This window comes from Eutrigla gurnardus (genome assembly GCF_963514095.1).
Source record: "Eutrigla gurnardus genome assembly, chromosome: 15".
In the NCBI taxonomy this organism is placed as follows: Eukaryota; Metazoa; Chordata; class Actinopteri; order Perciformes; family Triglidae; genus Eutrigla; species Eutrigla gurnardus.
This window is the reverse complement of record NC_139938.1, coordinates 8,414,833-8,436,597: the sequence shown is the minus strand read 5'-3', so window position 1 is coordinate 8,436,597 and position 21,765 is coordinate 8,414,833. Positions and strand designations below refer to the sequence as shown.

Genomic DNA, 21,765 nt, shown 5'->3' with positions numbered 1-21,765 from the left:
TGTTCTATTTTTAGCTCTTACTTTAATGATACGTTGTGGTTTCTTTGTTTCCTTCTTTTGACAAATGCACTTATTGTAAGTCGCTTTGGACAAAAGCGTCTGCTAAATGACCTAAATGTAGATGAAGTTTATAAGGAATGGAGAAAACACTGTCCTGCAGGTAGAGGGAGGGTGGCCTCTTTGCTCACTGAATTCCCTCCATGTGTAGTTGTTTGTGTAGTCGGAGGAGCTCAACCTCCATGAAGAGCAAAGGACGTGTGCTGCAGCATGATAATAAATTACACACACAAAAAAACAAAATCCCTAGTTAGCAGTCAGCTCAGCCTGCAATTCAACCCACAGCACCAGGATCTGATCCTGGGGGACAGTCCTCACTGTAGGCCGACATCACATCTGAAGATCATTCATCATAACATTTATCAAATATTGCACCTGCTGTCATTTATAAAATGTCAGAAGGCCACATTGAGTTGATTTCTCTCAAATGTCTATTAATTGTGCAGTGAGAAATTACCCGTTGCTCCTTTCTAAATGATGAATAATTATTTTGTTTTTAATCACAATTTGCAACATAATTTTGAAAATGCAAGCATTTTGTGATATTGTCTATTTGTGGCAAACTATTTGTCATACATAGAAAAACTAAAGTTAAATAAACAGCTAAAGATGAAGCAGTGTCTTCTACAAGAATGATCACATGGTGAGGATGCCATTCTTGCCTGGGAGATGTTTTACTACACTATCATGTGTGGAGTGCATGTTTAAGACCCTTTTACAGGAACCTCGTGTTAAAACAGCCGAAAACATTAAAAGGTCAAACGGGGACCCAATCAACTCCTATTGTTAACGTTTGCTTAATAAATCGGCAGTCACTGGCTATAAATGAGAAGCCTGTTCTTTTTCCTGTAATCAAAGCACTCACTGGTTCATACATTACTTACAATTTCAAGTAGTAAATGTGTTTAAATTCTTCAAGTACGTGTGAAGGAGAGACTGCACTGAGCAAGAGACATACACTTTGCTTTGAATCTAACATATTGGTTAAAACAAGGTCACCGCAGTGCTGATTTTCTCCGCTCTCTGGAGTCCATCGGTCATCATTGCTTTGTCGCACTGTTAGGGCAATAAACACGCCCAAAGCACATCCATCACATCGCCACTTGATGCCCTGCTCTGCAAGCGGCCATAACGCCCTCTGCTCCTGATGAGGAATAATGGGCTCTCTGACAAATAAGCTGTTCCCTGTGATGATAATGAGGCTTTTTCGTGTACCTCATATCTCAGTGGAACACCAGCAGAAAACATTTTATGTAGATGAACAGCAGATATTATGCTGCACACCTGGCAGTGTAAGAGATTTTAATGCTGTATAATTATTTGGAGGGGGAAAGTTTTACGGAAATTCATTAAACTTTCAAAATGTTATACTCAATCTTGTAAACAAGGCTTAGAACTACGATGAGATACATGCTTGGCTTTAATTTTTTCATGGTTATTGTCACTGTTTTTAAATGTCTGTTTCTGGATTTAACTCAGCATGTAAATGTAGCACACTCTATATTTTACTTCCTAAATGGAGGGAATCGCTTATACCACCAGTATACAGATCTGTAAAGCATTACTCTACTTCTGGCTCTTCCCCTTATGACTATGACTATGTATTCTGGTTGTTTTTGCATAATATTCTCACGGCATCTGAGCGAGCCATCTCTGTGTGAGGATACACAGTGTGGCAGGCAGGTCCCCAGGGTGCTGCATCTCTAGGTGCTGGTGTGCAGCCTGCTCCTGCTTACCTGCTAGGTAGATGTCAGCTCAGCTCTGCACATGCTTGAACCTCTGTTAGATAATCCTTTGTGTAGTGTTAAAGATTTGGGCTTAGCTGTAGGCAGCATCGGAGGGGGGAAATACTCGCTATCATGTAAAACAGACCTGACAATTAATTCCGACAACAAATCTTTTGTTGCCACTTCTCGCCTCCAACGGATGCATCATTGCAGAGATAAGCATTCTGTATCGTGTCGTGCATGTCACTTTATCATGAGCTAATGTCCAGGCATTGTCTTACGCAGAATGGAGTTGCAGGAAGATGATTATATTTTGTCCTCCAGCACTAAGCTCCTTCTCTCGACGCTAAGACCATTAGAGTTAATTGTGTGTCTAATCTTGAAAAATATTATGGCTCAGAAAATAAGGGACATAAGCAGAAGGTGGGGTGATATTTTTTTGTGGGGGGGGGACCAGCTGTTGAAGGAGCCATTTTTAGCACCTCTATCTCATTGTTAAGCATCGCACATTGTCTACTGCAGCTATGGTGAAAAAGGCAAATGGCAAAAGCCTCTTCCTTGATTCAGCCCCACTGATTTGTGCTCCCTGTGGTGTTGATATTCAAGTTAGTCTTTTACTGTCTTAGTCTGATGTGTAATCATCATGTCAAATTATATAGTTGTGCTAATAACTAACTGGTTTTGTTATGAAAAAAGCACAATTTTACAGGGGTATGATTGCTTGCATTATAGATTTTAGAATTATGCTGTATTAAAGTGGTCATGCAGTGAAATGTTATGATGCCAGAGGAATCTTGTTATGAGTGTTAAAGGAGTATGGATACAAAGAGACAGAGAATTAGTCCCAGAAAATCTAATTTCTTGTCACATTTGTTGCCTCATTATCATGCTGGAGCTTAACTGAAGCCAAAGACTGTAATGCGAATCCTTAGAATTTGAAATCTGTAAGGAGGCCAAATATTAAATGTAGGTTTTAATGTTAACCCAGACAGGCTAATGCTGTGCAGCTGAATATCTGTTCCAACATCTGCGCTTTCTTACATGGCATTAAGAGAACCTCCTCTCTGATGTGGATACATTTCAGTGTTTGATATGATGAGATGCTATGGATGTTTGCAAGTGTAGGAATATGTGAAGAATGAAATGTGCAAGCTATAGCAGTTGTGCAAAATATCACTAATCTCCTTTGGAAATATGAATGCAAGGAAACGCTTGGTTTCATGAAACAGCATCGCCTGAGATTAGATTAGATGAAAGCTTTCACCATGAGGGAACGAGGTCATTGCATTAAGGAGAATGTAAAAATATAACCCTCAGATCTTGGGGTTACTTGAAAATGTAAAAATGATAAGAGAGAACATTTGGATGAGGGGCCTCATCATTGAATGTTTTTTAAATCATAAAAAGGGGTAATGCAGTGTTTCATTTTCAAACCAGTCAGTTATGAAAACCAAAAAGTCAGCCGGTGTTTTACGTTTGAATTAAGGCGAGTTAGGGGAATTGAATTTGAGAGGAGTGCATGAATATTGTAGAATACATTTGAACAGGTCTTCACTAAAGTCGGATGACTTCCATTTACTTACTGAGGTTTTATAACCAGCTTTCCAAAAATCATTATGGCTGCCACCTCCCCTCGCTTCCATTAACATTCATTAAAATTCTGGGCCGTCGTTGGGTCCATAGGTATGCTGGCCAGGACATCTGCTGCAGTTGGGTATAGAGAAGGCTCAGCGCCTGAACCACAGCAAGGTCAGCAAGCCACAACAGACATTTAATTACTGTAGTGCATCTCTCCGCCATGTGAGGAAATCGGCAGCTGGCCCAGCCGCCCTCCAGAGAGATGAGATTGAAACTGAAAATAGCTCTGTGACTGGCTGGTTTATGATGGTCAGAACACACATTACTGCACAACCTTAATCACAAGTGCTGCTGTTTTAATAAGGCAGCACACAGGGGGGACCAGGCTGCAGTTGTTGCCGGTAACTTCCTGAGGAACCAGCTGTTAAGTGTCTTAATGGACTCCATGTATAATTCATGGGCACACACGGAGCTACGTGGCTGACTGGCTGGCTGGCTGTCTCTGAGTGGTTGATAATTGGAAGGAGAAGAATAAACCCCCACCCCATCTCCAGTCACACTGGCACCAACAGCACCCAACTCTTCACCGTTAGGTAAACATCAGTTCGACGATTAATCCCCCGGTGGCAGGACATCTATCTGATGAGAGTAAAGGGATGATTTATCAGCGCCAGCTAGAGCGGTAATGCAACTCTACAGCTAGACTTCTAGATTTATGACCTGTGGACAATATAACAAAAAAAAAAGTCTCTGACTGCCTACAATGTCACCCTGCATTTTATCAACTGAAAAGTCTCTTACGTCCAACTCTTATTAATCTGCCATTAACGTGTTGGATAGCAGTGTAACATCCCAAGAGCTTAATAGACCTTGTCAAAAAGATATGTGAATTTAGTTTGGACATGAAAAGTCCCTGATAATCCCTTCGCTGTAAGAAAGTGTTGGGAAAAGCGCTGGATACCCTTGACTTGAATCTAAGTGAACAGATACCGATGTCATTTTGATGACGTATTGTGGGTTGTTTATTAAGTTAAACAAGAAATCATGAACTGCTCCCGACACAACCCCTAAACATCACACCACAGCACACAGCTTGTCTTTGCTGGCCCAGCGACATGCCGTTATCCCTATCAGGATTCCACGTAGTCAACAGGGAATCTGTTGTTTATATTTTCACGTACACGCCACGTAAGGTAAACCGTCTTCATTGTGCGGCGCTCCAGTCACTTTCCCTGGGATTATGGACTTGTCAGTCTGATCCAGGATGCCCTATAAGCAGTGTTTGGCTGCCTGTCCAGACTACTCAGGGGTCAGACCTTTTTAGATGTCATTAGAGCCATCGGGGAGTTGGCTTGTAAGGCAGGTTTCAGGCTAAAGCACTTTACTGCATCCACTAAACACTCAGCAGCCAAAAGGCCTTGCTGCATCTTTTAAAGGTGTCAAGCTATTTGGCCTTTTTTTTATGGCACATTACATTTCACATTAATTAAATTAAAATTAAACAAGATATTGTTTGTATGGTATAAAGTCAGTTTAAGACATAGAAGGTATATTGTGGTGAAGTCCAGCCTTTCCATTTACAGTACATGGGACCTCAAAATGAATTTCTGATGCATGTATTCCTATGGCGAGATCGGAATTATTTTCTGGTCCCATTTGAATTGTGCCATGAATTTCACATATGTTGTTTGTGGTTCTTAAAGATAATTTTTCATTGAAAAAAACCTACGATTTATCATGAAGGAGTTTGATAATGGTAGGTTTTGTGTGAGGCCGCTTGGTGAACTTCAGCTGAATGATATCCGTCAGTTTGAGCCAGCGATTCCTAGTCTTCTCATCAGACTGGAACCGAAAGCATGAACAGCCGTACCTGCTGGAATGGGAACATTCAGGAACAAAACACGCCGGCATCTTCGTTTGATCGGCACTGAATCGCTGTGAGAAAGGGTAGTGTGTGTGTGTGTGTGTGTGTGTGTGTGTGTTTGTTGTGTGTGTGTGTGTGGAAAAACGCAGTAAAGACTCACACTGAGTTGCAATGAAACCAAACTCGATTATGTTCTGGCACTGTATCCATGCAGAGTTGTTCACAGCTGCATTGCAATGCATCTTAGAGACATTTCCACGCCTCCTAATAGAATGTAGTTGTACAATATTAATCATACGCGAACCTCCGAAAGGCTAAATGTGAATTTCTTGTTTGACAGAATTTCCATTTACTTTCCAATGGATTTGAATATTCAAACAGTCGACTTAAATAATAGAATCTTTAAGATTTGCATGGAATGAAACCCCATTTTTTTCTTTTTTCTTTTTCTCAAATAGTTGTTTAATTCTATACTGATCTCTCTTTTGACCTTATACCCTTCAGGAGGTAGTTGCTCCAACTCGTCATTTCTAATTTGTTGCATTATGTAGTTAGACATCTGCTGCTCATCATCACCTTGTGCCAACAAATATCAGAATATATGGTACAGCATGATGGAAAATTAGAGAGAGAGAGACTTTCCACTACAGTAGTTTGACAACACACTGGCCACTATTTACGTTGTGGCGTTAATTGGAGCTCTGCTCTGTGATCAGCTGTTATAATATTTGCAATAGAGCCTGTTGACAAAAACATGTTCATTTGTTTCTTGTTCCTCTCATCATTAGAAATAGATGAGGGAAGATTTTCTATGTGCAATTGCTTATACCTTGGGTGGTTGTGCTCCTCGCTGCATCCATAGTATCTGCTTTACTCTGCTGTGCGTTGCAAAATAGCACAGCTGCTGCTCTTTAGTTCTGAACCAATTTCATGCTCTGCAGTCCAATTTAATGTGGGAGTAACGTATATGTCGATTTTCACTGTGCTTAATGTTTTTTAAACGACATTGTCTCCAGTTTTTTTTTAAACAGATGCTTGGGTTGTTGTGATGAATCTAATTGAATGTATCAGCGATACAAATCCTATAATCTTTACCCTCCTTTGGTTCTGAGATCTGTGTCTTTTACGGTCTTGCTGCATTTATTTCTGCCGTCCAGACTCTCCGCTCTTCTGTGCGAGTCTGATGAGCCTCATCTCATGCACAGATAACAAACACATCATTGAGAATTGATATTCTCAACCATGTCATGTATGAAATTGTAGGATTTCCTCTTTGTGCAGGATAGCGAAACCAAGTTATTTTTAACGTTCCCGTTCGCATCTCGTCATTTAATGTGGTATGGTAGACTAGAGTGGTTGTTTTGAGCTTTTCCCTCATGTCTAGGCTGGGAGTGCGAGCTGGAGGCATGAATAAACCTAGCAGTCTCGGTTAAGCTGTAACAACAACTGACAGGCTTTGCCTGCAGCTTCCTACAGGGCTCAACACTCAGGTGCATTTACTACACCTGCCTTCAAGAACCTCCGAGTGAAGAAGAGAGCCGAGCCTTTAAACATCAGTCCTGTTTCTCTGCCTGAGCGGCGAGGAAGTGAGGAAAGAAAAATCTTATCTTTTAACCGCAGTCTTATCTTGATGTCCTGCTGTAGTATCTTCTCCACACAGAGGACAGGAAGGGACTGTCTGTGTTGTTACACTTTCACAAAGACCTCATTCTGCCGGGATGGGAGTGCTTTGGACAGGATGAGAGGGTTTAGAGAGGAGGGATGTTATAAATGCATTTGAAAAGGAATTGATGTTTTTGCAGTTATTACAAAGTACTTTGTCGATACGGCATTTTTGTCCTCGGGGAGCTTTCAGCGGCTTTTCACTGAAATAGGCTGTGTTGGTCTTGTTTAGCTATTGACTGCACACTCTGGGCATGAAACACATATAGGACTGTGTATTTTCTTCTACCAATGTCCAGAAGAACACCATCATACGATGTCCTTCAGACAGGAGACCTAATTTTAGACCAGAGCCGAGAGGAAACAGCGTGAGCAAGGCAGACTCATTGACTGTCTCCCAGCCAATCTAGCTGACAGCCACACATGCCTCTGCACTACATGGACAATAGGTTACTGTGTGTAAATTTACCGTCGGCAGGATCTTAATCCATCAGTTGAAATAAGTTCCTTTCATCTTTTTGAGGTAGATTTAGGTTAATCCGTTATAAGTTTAAACAGTGGTCAGACAGAAAAACATGCTGCACTCTTATCTAAAGGAACAAGGGAGGGACCCAGGAATTCATAGGGAGTTATTTTGTATTTGAATTCTTGATACTTTTATATATGTCTCTGTCTCTGTCTGGTCTCACACCTTAATCCTTTTAGTGGTTTGGCAGTGAGCCATACGTGTCTTTACTACTCCATAGGTGTTTACTTTACACACAAATTGTATGTAAATGACTAGATTTGCACCTTTTTCTTCAGGTTGCGTTAAACTAAGGTCCTCAGTTGACCGAACGAAGAGGCCAAAGTTCAGAGTGTCAGTGATTTGTTTCGGATGCAATGAGGAAGTAGTTTCTTATCACTGAGGAAGGCAAATGTGACTAAACCTGCCCTGCGTATTCCCGCGGCCTCTATTTCAGCAAACATGGGGCAGTGAAACAGTCAGCCCAGCTTAGACCCAGCAGATGAAATCGCTGAGCTCTGGAAATTCCAGAAATGTGAAATTGTTTCCCCTCCTGAGGAGTTTCTGAGTTTTTCACTAATGACATTGAAAACCAGGCTTGTTAGGAGCTCCAGAAAGAACTTCTAATCCCTACTGTTGCCCTGTTTCACGAGGAATGTTGTAGTATGAAATTCACGCTTTATTGCTTTAAGCTGACTTCTTATGTGTTCACCTCTCTGACATTATTAAGCACAGCTGTGGGAAACCGTGGTTTACTTCTACATACTCACACTTTGCTTGCCAAATACAGAAGGTAAGCAAAATGTACATCTGAGTTTCTATGTTCTCTAAAAGTTATATTATCTGTAACAACAAATATCCCACAGTTAACATAACTACGTCCATCAACAGGCTGAATGAAGTAGCTGCACTCTGCTGCACTTGTGTCTCAGTGTGTGATCAGCGATTCTGCCTCCTGATCAAAGTTGGCATTGTGCCGTGGGGCCCGGACAAAGGCTGGGGCTGGGGCGCCGGCAGGGGCCTGGTCTGTATCAGACACTTTATTTGTTTTGGGGGATGGGGGAATAGGATAGGCAGCGGCATGGCTGCCTCCCCCTCAGAGAGGAGAAACTCCTGTGTGAGGAGGGAGAGACGCCCCGTGACTACTCCCCGCTGAGACATTTGGCTTTCATTTTTTAGTTTTAAAGTAAACTGCTGGAAGCCTGGAACACAAACACATGACTATGATGAACAGGATTTCTTCCAGCAGCCGAACCCAGTCCTCATTTGTTTTGCATGTCATGAAAAATATAAAAATGTATATTGTATATATAGAAAATTGTAAAGATCATAAAGTCTCCTCACATCTGGAGGTCATTCCACTATTCGATTATGAATCATCCTCTTTTTGCCAAAACCTTACATGCATCCTGGAGGATCCTGTCATGGTTGGATGAAAGTCAAATTTAGATAGCACACTGTACTACAGGGGTGTGCTATTAATCATATTTCACTTACTATTTTGCCTTCCAACGATTATAAAAACAAGATATTCCACATAAAACAATAAGTCTGCTGCATTCCATTCACAATGATATTCTGGTTTTGTCCAGCATGCACTCCCTTTTGCACAGTTGTGGTTTGTTAGTGTGGATGGGAACTCTCCCCAGCGCTGGCTGGCCCTCGCCCGTTGTTTCGTCCATGTTGGTACGCCGGGATCGGCTTGGGTCTGCTTGGAAAGGCCTCGCCTCTTAGTGCTCACTGTACCCTCTCTTCCTGTGAGGATGACGGGAGCTACTTGCTCCTGACGCGTCATTACCATTCATTCCAAATGCAGTTGAACCCAAGGGCTTGGGCTGCACAAGATTTTTGCCTAAAAGCATATTATGGCGGTTATTTCTCGCCACTGTCGCTGTAATGCTTGCCCCTGGGTGACGTTGGGACATGTAAAAAAAAAAAATGTATTGACTCTGAAAATCATGAACATATTCTAGTCCTGCTCAATGTGTCTCAGTGTCCTGAGATGACTTCTGTTGTGATATGACATTTTAACTCAAATTTAAATTCATATCTTTACAAACATTATGTTTATGATTTGTTTACAAGTACAGTATTTTTTTTTTCCAAGAGCTGACTTCTCAAAGTACACCAGATTGATGCATTTACCTTTAAATTGTAGGCTATGGCATTTTCTTTCTAAATGCATAACAAGTCAATGACTAATTGTGACTCAATATTGACTGAAAATAATCATTTCTTGCCATAATCAAGCAGCCCTACTATACTTAATGCTAGACGAGCAGAAATACGTTTCATCAGCAACATGTGATTGCAATGTCTGATCTTTCTGTGAGCTGCTTCAACCAGGTGGCAAGTCGGCTGCATTTGAAGGCAGAAGTAAGTGTATGTGACATGTCAGGTCAAAGTATACTAGTGAAGCATATTTGGATGCAATTTAATGTTGTTAGCATATGCGTTCTCCATTAAACACTGCTGCTGATTGATTTAAAACCTCTACCTGCCCCCCCCCCCCCCCCTCCTCCTCCTGTAACGAGGATTAATTGGCAACAAGACGCATGTCTGTGTTTGTGAGGCATATTTCAGTTTTGCACCATTTCTCAAGTCATGCAAACTGCTTTCACATGTTCACTAATTGCTTGCAGGTAATTGTTTCTTTTTTCCTGCCTGCAAAGTGAGGAGAACATGATTTTGCAATTACTCCTCTGGCATCTGTGACTGAAGAAAACACTCCAGCTGTTTCCTGTTTTTGTATCTCCTCCATGTCACAACTACATCTGCAGATGAGGCACACCAGTTTACCTCTGAAACACCCCATATTCAGCGGCTTGATGTCCCTTTGCCTCTTTTCTGCTTTAATTTCCTCTTCACGTGACCATTGTGGCACACTTGCTACCGTTTACTGTGAGTGTGTTATCAGTGGGCTGTCTGTGTGCTGCTCTTGGACTGGCGCCTTGCCTATCGGGTTTACGCCACAGCCAGCCGCCATATTGTCACCGGCTTCCTATGTCCCTGGGCTGTGTGTGTGTCCGTCCACAGGTCTCGGAGACACTGTCTTATCTGACTCTTCAGGGTTTTCCAGATAAATTTGCCTCCTTACAGGGAGGGGGGAAGGGATGTGTGGTTGGTCAGGGCTGCTGTTGATTAGTTTCTAGCTTGAGAACAATTCACGGTGGCAGAGAGGTAAGACCAACAGCATCTGCTTAAATGCGCTGTCCTACACCTTGTAAAATGCTAATGGGTTCTAGAAATAAAAAGTACAAATCCCAGAGCCATGACTCAAGCGTGCCTGTGATGAGGACTACCTTTTTGATTAACCCACCATGAAGGAACACGCCATGCCTTCCCTCTCTTCCACTATCCTCCTCCTCCTCCTCCTCCTTGTAGTTCCTCAATTGATGTCAAATCAGTTTTTATCAACCTGATGATGGGATTACAAATCTAATTTAAATGAACATGAACTATGATTTTTTTTTTTTTAAAAGCCCCCTTTTTAATGATTTTTTTTTTGCAGTAGAAATTCACAGCAATGGTGTCGGCCACATCCCCCACAGGCTTGTCTAAAAGCTGTCAATTGCTCAAGCAGTCGAGTAAAGTGCCTGTCATTCGTCACCCCTTCATCGTTTAATGTTCAATTATGTCAAAACAGCCTTTAGGTCATCTGCACTGGGAATTGATGGCAGTTCTGTGTGGCGAGTGGAGCTTTCAGGCTGCATTACAGCACAATCAGTATGGTTCAACAGTCCCAGCCCTCTGCAACACTAAATAAACCACGGCCAAGCTCGCTCTCGGGGAACCCACATTGCTTCAAATTGAATAGTTCCAGCGGGGGCACTGGGGCGAGCATTCAGAGCTTTCTTTTTGAGCAGCAACCAAGTTATGAAGTTATCCTCTGTTGTGCCCGAAATAATTGATGTTCCTCAGCGTGGTCACAGGGGATTGGCTTAGCTGTGTTATGATGGGGAGAGCGTCTGTGCCATTTAATTTGCTCATTCCGAAATCCAGAGTTTTTTTACAATAACGAGTCACTAATGTTCATTGCCCATCCAGGAACGTGTGCCCCACTTTCTAAAAACCCTGTCATCGTTGTTGTTTTGATGTTTGTTCTTGTGTAAACAAAGACAATGCATTGTTTTCAAGATTGTTTACAATGTGTGGGGTCTTTTTTGTAAACTGACAATATTTTTACTTGCAGCATTTATGAGAAAAACATGTAAATTCATACTTGCATATCTTTAATACTTAGACACAAGTTTCTTTGTTCGTAGCTAGGGCTGAACGATTTATCGTTTTCTGACCGAAATTGCGATTTCAGACAACGCGATCATGTGATCGCCAAAGCTGCGGTTTTTGCAGCGCTCCTGACTCACCCAGGATCTGTTGTCAACTATTTTACACATACATGCCGTCTCCCGACCATCCTGCCAAGCTCACCAATCAGACTACTCATGAACAGGTCACGCTAACCAATCAGTATTAACCTGCTCCGTATTTGTAATTAGTCAGAAATTACTTCAACTGGACCAGAAGCGGAGTTAGGGGATTTAATCGCCAAGAAAAACAGCACGTCCGTCATTTGGGAGTATTTCGGTTTTGAGGCTGCAGACGTGCACCAGAAACGGGTACTGTGCAAAACCTGTCGCGCTAAAGTTGCGGTGATATAATCTCCCGCGAGAGGGTGCATTTCACGGCAGGGGCGCTGATTACGGCACAACACCGGCACTTGAAAAATCACCACAGACATTTGCATGACGCGTGCATGACGAAAAAGTCCGGTGACTATGATGATCAGGCCCACTGTAGCAAACAGACTACAATTACAGCATCTTTTGCCAGTGTAACTCCGTACGATAAGAGCAGCGGAAGACACCGGAAAGACGGATTTAAAAACCTCCTCCGCACGCTGGACAGATATACGATTCCCTCCCGCACCGACCTCTAACAGGTTGCCGTCCCACAGCTATACGCGGAGTGTAAAGAAAAAGTGGTAAGCCATAAATGAATGACCCACCTATTTTAATGTCTGACATATTTTTTAGAAGGGTCATTTTATTTCAATAACAGTTTTTGTATTTGATTTACAATTAAATTATTACAGTTAAGGATTTTTGCACATTTTAAGACAGTCAAAGATGGCTCTTTTAGTTCATTTGTAATAACTGCCATTGGTCAAGGACTTTAAAGAATGAACATGCATGTTTCTTGTTAATAAATTCATTTGGAAGCAATTTTTAACTTTAGTCCTTGCATTAGAGTAATAGCATTCAATGTTTTAATTGTGAATATTGCACTGAAGCTTGATTTGAAGGAAATCGTGAATCAAATCGAAATCGCAATATCTGTCAGAAAAATCGCAATTAGATCTTTTCCCAAAATCGTTCAGCCCTATTCGTAGCCATTTGAATGGTTCGTGACCATTTTGGGCACACATGCGAACAAATATCAGTAAAGTGTGACTAAATATTTTCCTTGGTTGCACCGGTACTCCTAACAGCTGGTCTGTTTAGGTGTGTAGCAAAATGTCCCCCCACAGCATACAGTGAAGAAGAAATACCACGGTCTGCGCCAATCAGAGGCCTTGTAGGGGCGTGCCTTCATCTCTGATTGGCTCTGAACCCGAAGAAACATTTATCTTTAGCTGTTTTTTATTTTTTTCTTATCTTTATTCCTGTTTAAAGTCATTGACCAAATATGTTTAGAAATGATCAGTGTATATGGGAACTTTAAAGATGATGTAAATGAAAAAGTAAGCCGCACCAGTGCGACCAATGTAAAAAGTTAGTCTGGACTGGAGCCCTGTGTGATGCATAAAGAAAACCTTAAGATGGTAAATGGAAGTAAATCCCAGCGTGGCGGCATTCACCTCTTTCACCTAGCCAAGCTTTTTCATGTTGTGAGCCTGAAATAGCTGCTGCCATTATCTCCCGGTGATAAGACTGGGCTTTTCAGTCTTTACTCCCAACGATGCTCTTAAAGGTCAAAGGGTGGAGAAAGAGGCTTATGATCCACTGTGGCCCTGCCAAGGTTCTGAGGGTCTTTAGCTGGATAGCACAGGGGTCAGTAGAGGTTAGCTTGTTAAACTGGTTTCAGGGCTCAGTTGTCTCCTGAAGATACTTCGTACACTCATCATGTCAGCCTCGAAGACTTGCTGATTTTGTGTTTTTATCTTAAGTAGGCCTAAGTAAAATAAGTCAGCCGATATTTACATTTAGACATTTACATTTAGGTCATTTAGCAGACGCTTTTGTCCAAAGTACATTTGTCAAAAGAAGGAAACAAAGAAACCACAACGTATCATTAAAGAAAGAGCTAAAAATAGAACAAGTGTTAGGTCCTCATCTGAGTAAAGTAGTACCTTAAGAGCATATATATATCGTTAGATTTTTTTTTTTTTCACTCCACGGTTAAAATGTGATGACCATTTGACATTATCATCTACAAGTTGTCAGCGGTCAAAGTGAGCTCCCCATGTCGGTCTTTTGTCTTACCAATCAAAAACAAATCTCAAAGGTATCATTCAGTTGACAGTGATAGAAAACGGAGAATAACAAGCTATTCTCTAATCGGTGAAATCTTTATCGTAGGCACCTGGACTTGCTTCAGGTAACTGAAGATGTTTCATCCTTTATCCTTCATCCTCTCATCCATGACCTGGATGACTGAGAACCTTCACAGACAAGCTATTCCCTGCAGATGAAAGTTGATTAATTGTCATCTCATCAGTTCAATCAGCCATATATCTAACGACACCACGCTTGTGGTTACAAAGTTCCTTTGTAATAAAACCATGTGGATGTTTATAGTCTGCCGGTTTGAGCTGGACTTTGTTCACTTCCACAAATGCTTTTTAAAGGCGAAGTAACGATAACTTCCCTTCCTTTTTCATAACTCTCCCTTTTGTCTTCACCTACTTAACCTCTTTCTCCCTCTCTGACTGTCTACCTCTCTCTCTCTTTCATGCCGTCTCCTAAGCGCCTCGACAACCTTCTCCAAGGGATTGGTTGCCAGGAGACGGGATTCGCTCCCCATTGTATGCCGACAAAGGTGGAGGGGGTGGGTGGCGGGGTTTACAATCAGCAGGACCAGAGAGAATCGGTGGCCTAGGGGACTGGCACTCCACAATCATGGGTGTGTTGGAGAGGAGGACAGGCAGGGAGGGATGGAGAGAGAGGCTGGGGTGAGTGAATGGCAGTGGGGGCATTGGGTGGAGCGCGCTGACACCCTAAATTCCTCTTGTTCATTCCCGGTCTCCCAGTAACCACGCTGGGATGTGCTGTGTCAGACACTGTGGTGGAAACTGGGGGGAAAGAGACACTGGCAGAGACACAGGCAGCAATGAATAGTTATTAAGGCAGACTTTTTAATTAGCCAGCAGGCCCTCCCCCACTGCTCTGCTCCGCTACTACGAGGATGCACACACAGTGGGACACATTCTTACTACAACAGCAGACACTGAGCTTAAGGAAGTCGTGTTTGTGTCTGGTGTGTATGCTTGACTGCATTTACCTGCAGCCTATTTTTCATAGCTTTCCTTGGACTGTAAGCATGCTCTCTCTTATCAGCCGATTATATTACCTTGGAGGAAGAAGGCCAGTTTACTCACGCTCTGGTGCAATTACTCTGAATAAAGACAGACAGTCAACCTATATAAGCAATAATTATATGGAGCCATCTCTCACCATGGTAGAGGCTTGATCAGTAAGACTTTCTGCTCCAGTAACATGCTCCAGAGTTCACACACAGCGTACGGTATGTGTTGATAGCCGATTACTAGTTACATTGTTAATAGTTACTGATTAACAATGTGATTTGCTTTATTACAGGTTGTTTTATTTTTTATTTCACTTTTAGTAACTAGTAGCAGGGGGTTGTTATTCCAGCCAGTTATCAATCTGCCATGTCTAGGTTAGTTTCGATAAGGGCTCTTATTTTTTTAATATGTCATGATTATCATGACATTTGTTTTCTTAAAGGCCCTGAAAACCCCAAGGATTTCTCAATCATCATTTTGCTATGAGTAATGAGGTTGAAAATTAACCCTTTGTGTTTTTCATGTAAGAGATTCTGTGTTTTCTCTGGATTCTTCTCACTGATTTAAAGTGGGCATGACTTGGCTAGAAAACGGTTTTGTCATGTACTTCTATATGTCGATCAGTTTTGACGTGATTTCACGGGATTGGTGCACAGAAATATGTGACATCTTTTATCCCACTGAACCCCAGCCACTTCAAACCAGTGAGAAAAGCAAGGTCGAAGACACAAAATCTCTCTTGAGAAATAATCAAAACTCCAACATCAAACTTTAGCAGAAAATGAATGTTAATGTTGGACCCCGTCACTCATAGTAAGAAGATGGAATAGGTTTTTATTTCCAGGGCCTTCAACATCTGTCTGCTTTGCTGTAATAGCAGATTTGCTTTGACTTTAAATGTATTAACTTAATTCTCTCATTAGCATTTACCACAGTTCTTCTGCATGACTTTATAGGTGCAGTAGATGGATTAAATAGGTTTGTCTTTTGATTGAATGTAGAATTAACCTTAGATTACACCCGTGGTGTGAGGTTTCTTTTGCGTTGGTACTGCTGCCACCTGAGCCACCACACAGGCTGGTTTATAAGCAAACAAATCTGTTTGCTCCTGGAAGGGATGAAATCCTGAAATGGAACTTTTTTCCCCCCCATTTGTGTGCTGCTGAATGGAAGAGGCCTCTGGCTGAACCGTAATTTAAACGAATGCTGTCTACGGCCTCTGTGGTCGGTGATTGATTTAACAGGTACATCAGATGGTGTCTCTTATAGCCCGTCAGGGAAACCGCTCTCCGATAAACTGTTCCAGCTGAATTAGTGCTGGGCGGTATGACCAAAAATGTATATCACGGTATTTTTCAAAATGATATCGGTTTCACGGTATTTGACGGTATTTTTTTTTTCAAGCAGGACTGGGTGTTAACCTAATTTTCTAATAATTTAGAGAATAATTACTGCAGTAAATTGGCTTGGACTGACATATTTTAATGTCATAAGGAGTGAATATTGTAGAAAAACATTAATGTCCACACTAGCATTAATGATGTGAAGGAATCAGAATGCATGACTGTTGCAGTCAAAATACAGAACCCTTTATTGTTTTGCAACTTGAAAAAACATCTTTTGTAAACCAACTGGCTACACAATGTAAACAATACGTCTCCTGTAACTGCAATATAAAGACTTCTTTATCCACTGGACATCAATTAAGGCAACATCCATAAATAATATTGAAACAAATAAATTAAAAAAATAAATAGTTCCACAGTTTGCTTTTCTTGTCGTAGGCAGTCCCCCTAGCAAACGCGTCTTTGAGTGACATTTGACTCGTCTCTTCTCCCGCAGTGCGAACAGCGGCTACAACTTTAGCCCGACGGCATTTGCAGAATATTGTTGTTTGTTCGACGTCGATTTTTTAAAGCCGAAGAATTTCCAAACAACAGACACGGCTCCTCTTTTCGGCACAAGTTCTTCTGTTTCATTGCTTGCTCGTTCGGAACTTTCGGCGAAAAAAAGAAATGGATAAACACGGCGAATGTTTCGGCAAAAAGAAACTTTCGCCGTGTTTATCTATTTTTTCACCGCATCTTACGCTCAACACAGGCTGTGCTCTCGCATGCTGCTTGTTTGGTGCAGCTGCTAAACAGCCCCCTCTCAAACAATGTCCGGCGGCGCGACGTTCCGCCGCTCTGCGTTCCCGACGTTCATACGCTACACACTCACCGGTATTGGGGTATATGAAAAATGCATATCATAAACAAAAAAACCACCGGTATTCGGTATGAACCGGTATACCGCCCAGCACTAAGCTGAATACTTTTTTTCCTCACAGAATGCAATTCTCCCTCCATTCTGAGTAACTTTGAAAAATGCCCCATCTTCTTTAAGTGCTTGATGAATTGACGCAGCTTTCTGTCATGCAGGTGCCATGCTGTGTATCCGTTTTGACAGTGATAGACACATATCTCAGTTCTCACTATTTTGCTCCCTCCTGTTTCTCCTGCCTCTGCTGAAGGCGACGTATCACTCCCATCAAGGGCATATCTGTCAAAATCTGTGGGCTGAAACGACCAGCTGCAGCGCCAGTGGATAGGGAATAAAAGTATGCTTGTGCTTTGCAACCATATCGAGTGCTTACGAGCTATGAGCTTCAACAATAGTGGGTGTGACTGAGACTGTCACTCTGTGTTTATGTGTGTAAGCCTGTTGTATTTGTTATGCAGTAGTCTTACCACAGCTCAGAGAGAAGGGAGGTTTGACTGAGGGCCAGGATCTGGAACCTAACCTCAATCAGCTGACAACATCCTCTTTGTACCAATATGACTTGATAACCTGTCACCTGGACCTTTCTCATGCTGCTTGTAGATTGAGAGCGGTAGGTAGGAAGACCTGGATGTGACTCATGCAGAGTTTAAATGGTGATTATAGCCTTGGTACAAATTATCTGCACTACAGTTCAGCATGCATAATGCACTTTTAGATCCCTTTGTGGTTGTGTAGCTGCATGTACTCTCATTTTGTTCCGTCTTTTTTTTTGGAAACCTTGTAATAAAAAGAAAAATACCTTTTCCAGGAAGAGAAAAGAGGTTTACAAAGTGTTTAAAGTTGCCAGGTTTGGCTCCTGTTTCGCCACTTGATGTTCAGTCGGCTCCATGTCGGAGTAAAAGCAGCAAAATTAGATGCAGATGTAGCGAAGGAAAATGCTATGGCTTTCAAGTTGGATTTCTTTTATCATCTGCAGAACATTTCAGTTACGCGTTTGTTGTCGTTTGTGGCGATGTGATAAGTATTTGCTACACATACGGGTTTTTTTTAGCAGCAACATATTGTGGTGATTTTTATTTTATTTTTTTAAAGCTGTTCTCCCCCCCACTCACTTACTGGGAGGTGGCAGGCTGTCAGAAGGATGTTAATGTGTTGAGGCAGCATGTGACAACTCCATTCTCTATGGGCTGTGTTCCTTGCTGTGGCTTAAATCTCTTATTGAATGGAGAATCTTAACCCAGTTGATGTCACCAGGAAATTATGTTTATTCCTTCTAAGAATAAATGCTTAAGCGTCTGCTCCAGTATGGTGATGGGTAACACTTTCCTTTTTTTTTATTATCACCCTTCCTTCAGCTTAGCTGTGTTCTCATCTATTAGCGTCTTTTTTTTCCTCGACTGTGTCATTGACGTTATGCATATTTAAAGAGTAACTTCTCTGATGAGATGTAGCCATATTTATTTCATGAGTGACACATTCCCCGAATCACAACATTTGGCTGCTGACTGAAAATGTTTATGTAAGCCAGTCTATAAAGAACATTTCTCAACTCAAGCAAGAAACAGAATTTCCCATCACCCAAAAAAATATGAATTTATCATCTATAGTCTTCATGTTGCTACGTGTTAAAAGTGAACATGAATTCAGTCACTAAAAGTAAAAAGCTGAAGTGGCTGTGATTGTGTGATCTGGTGGCGTGTCAGTCTTATCACAGGTCTTACTCTGAGGCTCACTGCAGCTTGTGGTCTCAAGATGGACCGCTATCATCAATAAGTAATACACTTATAAATCAATTAATCGCTGCCAAAACAAGATGAAATTGCATGAAAAGGGCTGTTTTCTGTCTGAAATGTTGCACGTATAGATGACAGTGGGCTAATGAACTGTGTAGATGATTTTCTATCTCTCTTTTAAATGGTTATAGCAGGTTTAATATTCTCATACTCATATTGTCCTGAGCTGCATTGATGAATCTGTACTGAAGTATAACACGTCATCACTCCTGAATGAGAATTGCAAGAAGTCAGAATTAGACTGGTCTGTTCCTTTTTTAATTAATGATATTTGTAGGAATTGCACAGTTATATACAGTCGGTATCTACTGACAAAAAGTGAGATGAATGTCAAGAAATAACTGTCCTTAGTAAGTAATTGTAGGCCTTACTGTCCCTACTGAGATGCCGTCATTCTTTTACCAGTCCTTGTATATTATTATGCATGTTGCAGTGCATTTAATTCCTGTATTTTTGTGTGTGTCTGTCCAGGTGTGACGTCTGGTCTAGAGATTACGTCTACGGGGCCGACATCCATAGAGAAGGCCAGCGGCCAGAGTGTGAAGCTGGACTGCCAGTTCACTCTGGGCCCTGAAGATTCTGGACCGCTGGATATTGAATGGAGCTTGTTGTCCTCTGACAACCAGAAAGAGGACAAAGTGGTACGTGTAGATGTTCCCCACAAACGTTGGAAATTCAGTTTTATTTAAAAGGAGGCTGATGAAAGTACAGTTGGCAAGCTATCCGTTGTTTGATCGACTTTCATTCAGCACCGACAGTCATGTTATCTATGTTCAGAGAACTCGAGCTTTGTTCCTTCCTTAATTGAGGAAGTTGATGGCATCTTTTCCTTTAAAGGTTTAAAAGTCCCTCATTTGTTTGCAGTGTGTGTCTTTTCCGCTAATTTGTTCCGTTGTGGTGATGTGGTGTCCATGTGGTTTATTTCCTCATAATGGTGCAATATAAGAAAGGGAACTAGTATAAGGCAAAATAATCTGAGCCACAAATACTTTTGTTTAGCATTTGGTGCCTCACAAAGCAGAGAGCGATGGGAGCTCCCTTTATCCCAGGCAGTATCTTTCCTTTCCAGCATAGCCGGCGGTCATGGAAAGGGAGGACTACACAACTCTACAGGATCTCCACATGCCCTCTGGGCTTCCAGAGCCATAGAGACGGATTCCTGCTACATATCGTTCCAGTGGTGTGATCCTCTCCCGTGGCTCTCCTCCCCAAACCTGTCACAAAGCCTCCTCATCCCTCTCCTCCACTTCCTTTTCCCTGTATGTCCTGTCGCTTTAGTTTTTTTTGGCCTGAATGTTAGAAATGGGTCACAGGCATCATCATTATGTTTCTCTGTCTCTGTCATCCACCCACTGTCCTCTCTGTCCACCGACCCAACCTGTCCTCCTCTCACCCAGGTAGACCTCTCTGCTCCTGCTTCTGGCCTTACCATAACAGACACGCCAATTAGCCCCATCTATTTATTTTTGACCTACTTCGTTTTTTACTTTGAATCCGGAGCTGGAGTAGTGGAGAAAAGGGAGGTGGAGTTAAACGTCTATTGTTATTCACAATATATCATTCAGTGTGGGTGGTTCCCCTGTAGGGCCTCTTCCTCTTCATGTCTGAATGCAGCTGTAGAAATATATAAAATCTTCTCAAATTGCAACTGGTTCCAGAGTTTATTTTCTTTATTACGTGCCATTTAACTGAGGTCCATCTGCACGCCCATTACTGTTGCCAAACCTTTGTAGGAATTTAAACAGGCCAGACATATCTCTCTGAACGTATTTGTTCTCCTTGACCGATCGGATTTTGCTCGCTCTATACACACACATTGATGTAGCCTTTGCCAATATGAACTCATGGTCGGAGCAAATTCTCAGTAATTAGCGGCATATTAATTCCAATGGGCTGCTATATGTGACAGCGTTAAGTGGCATTAGGCCGATCTGCGAGGGCCAAAGCTACTAGATCAGTCGAGGAGATGAGCATGAAGACTGAACTTTATAGCCACGGGCTCCCAGATGCTCGGAGACCATGGTGAACCTTAGCTCACATAGCTTGAGATGAGCAAATCCAGGCTGCTCTTAAAGGAACAGCCCCTATCGGATTCAACTTTTAAAGTGGCGAACTAGTCAACAGGATCAGTCCACAGGGCACTGTTGCTCTTAAGGTACTACTTTACTCAGATGAGGACCTAACACTTGTTCTTTTTTTAGCTCTTACTTTATCGGCAATGATATGTTGTGGTTTCTTTGTTTCCTTCTTTTGACAAATGTACTTATTGTAAGTCGCTTTGGACAAAAGCGTCTGCTTAATGACGCAAATGTAAATGGAACCCGAAGCCCTGTTTTTTTGTGTGGTGTGCTTGCCATATGCAAAACACCTTTCTCATCATACTTAGTTCAGTTTCTTTGCATTGATGCAATCAGAAGTAATGCATTCTCTGTTCAGTCTGGTATCTGGTGGGGAATGATGGCCTCTTTCATCTGACATATCCCACATATCATCAGGGTCTGGGTGGTGAGGCGCGGCTAATGCATGTTGCTTTGTCTGGCTTGAATGAGAGATGCCAGGCATGCCTACAGTACTAGTCATTAGCATTTGGCTCTCATTGCCTGGTTACAGATTAGCTAAAAGGAGGGTGTGTCCCGAGTGCTCACCACCACTGTGAGAATGAGGGGGAAAATGATTATGAAAACTACATTTAAAGAGAGAGAATTTGCAAGATGCACAGCTTTATCCCATAATCATACAACATTTGTCCTTTTGTCCTTGAGCTTAGAAGCAGAGCCTTTTGTTTACTG

The 21,765-nt window shown here is 41.9% G+C and overlaps 1 protein-coding gene across 1 annotated transcript in view; it reads left to right on the top strand.

Moving 5' to 3' along the window:
* The window catches only part of cxadr (CXADR Ig-like cell adhesion molecule), a 38,100-nt gene that overhangs the window by 4,520 nt on the left and 11,815 nt on the right, over window positions 1–21,765 (top strand). Inside the window, exon 2 of the mRNA XM_084029114.1 lies at window positions 19,448–19,617. Coding sequence (XP_083885240.1) covers window positions 19,448–19,617 — 170 coding nt within the window. The remainder of the gene's footprint in view (window positions 1–19,447; window positions 19,618–21,765) is intronic.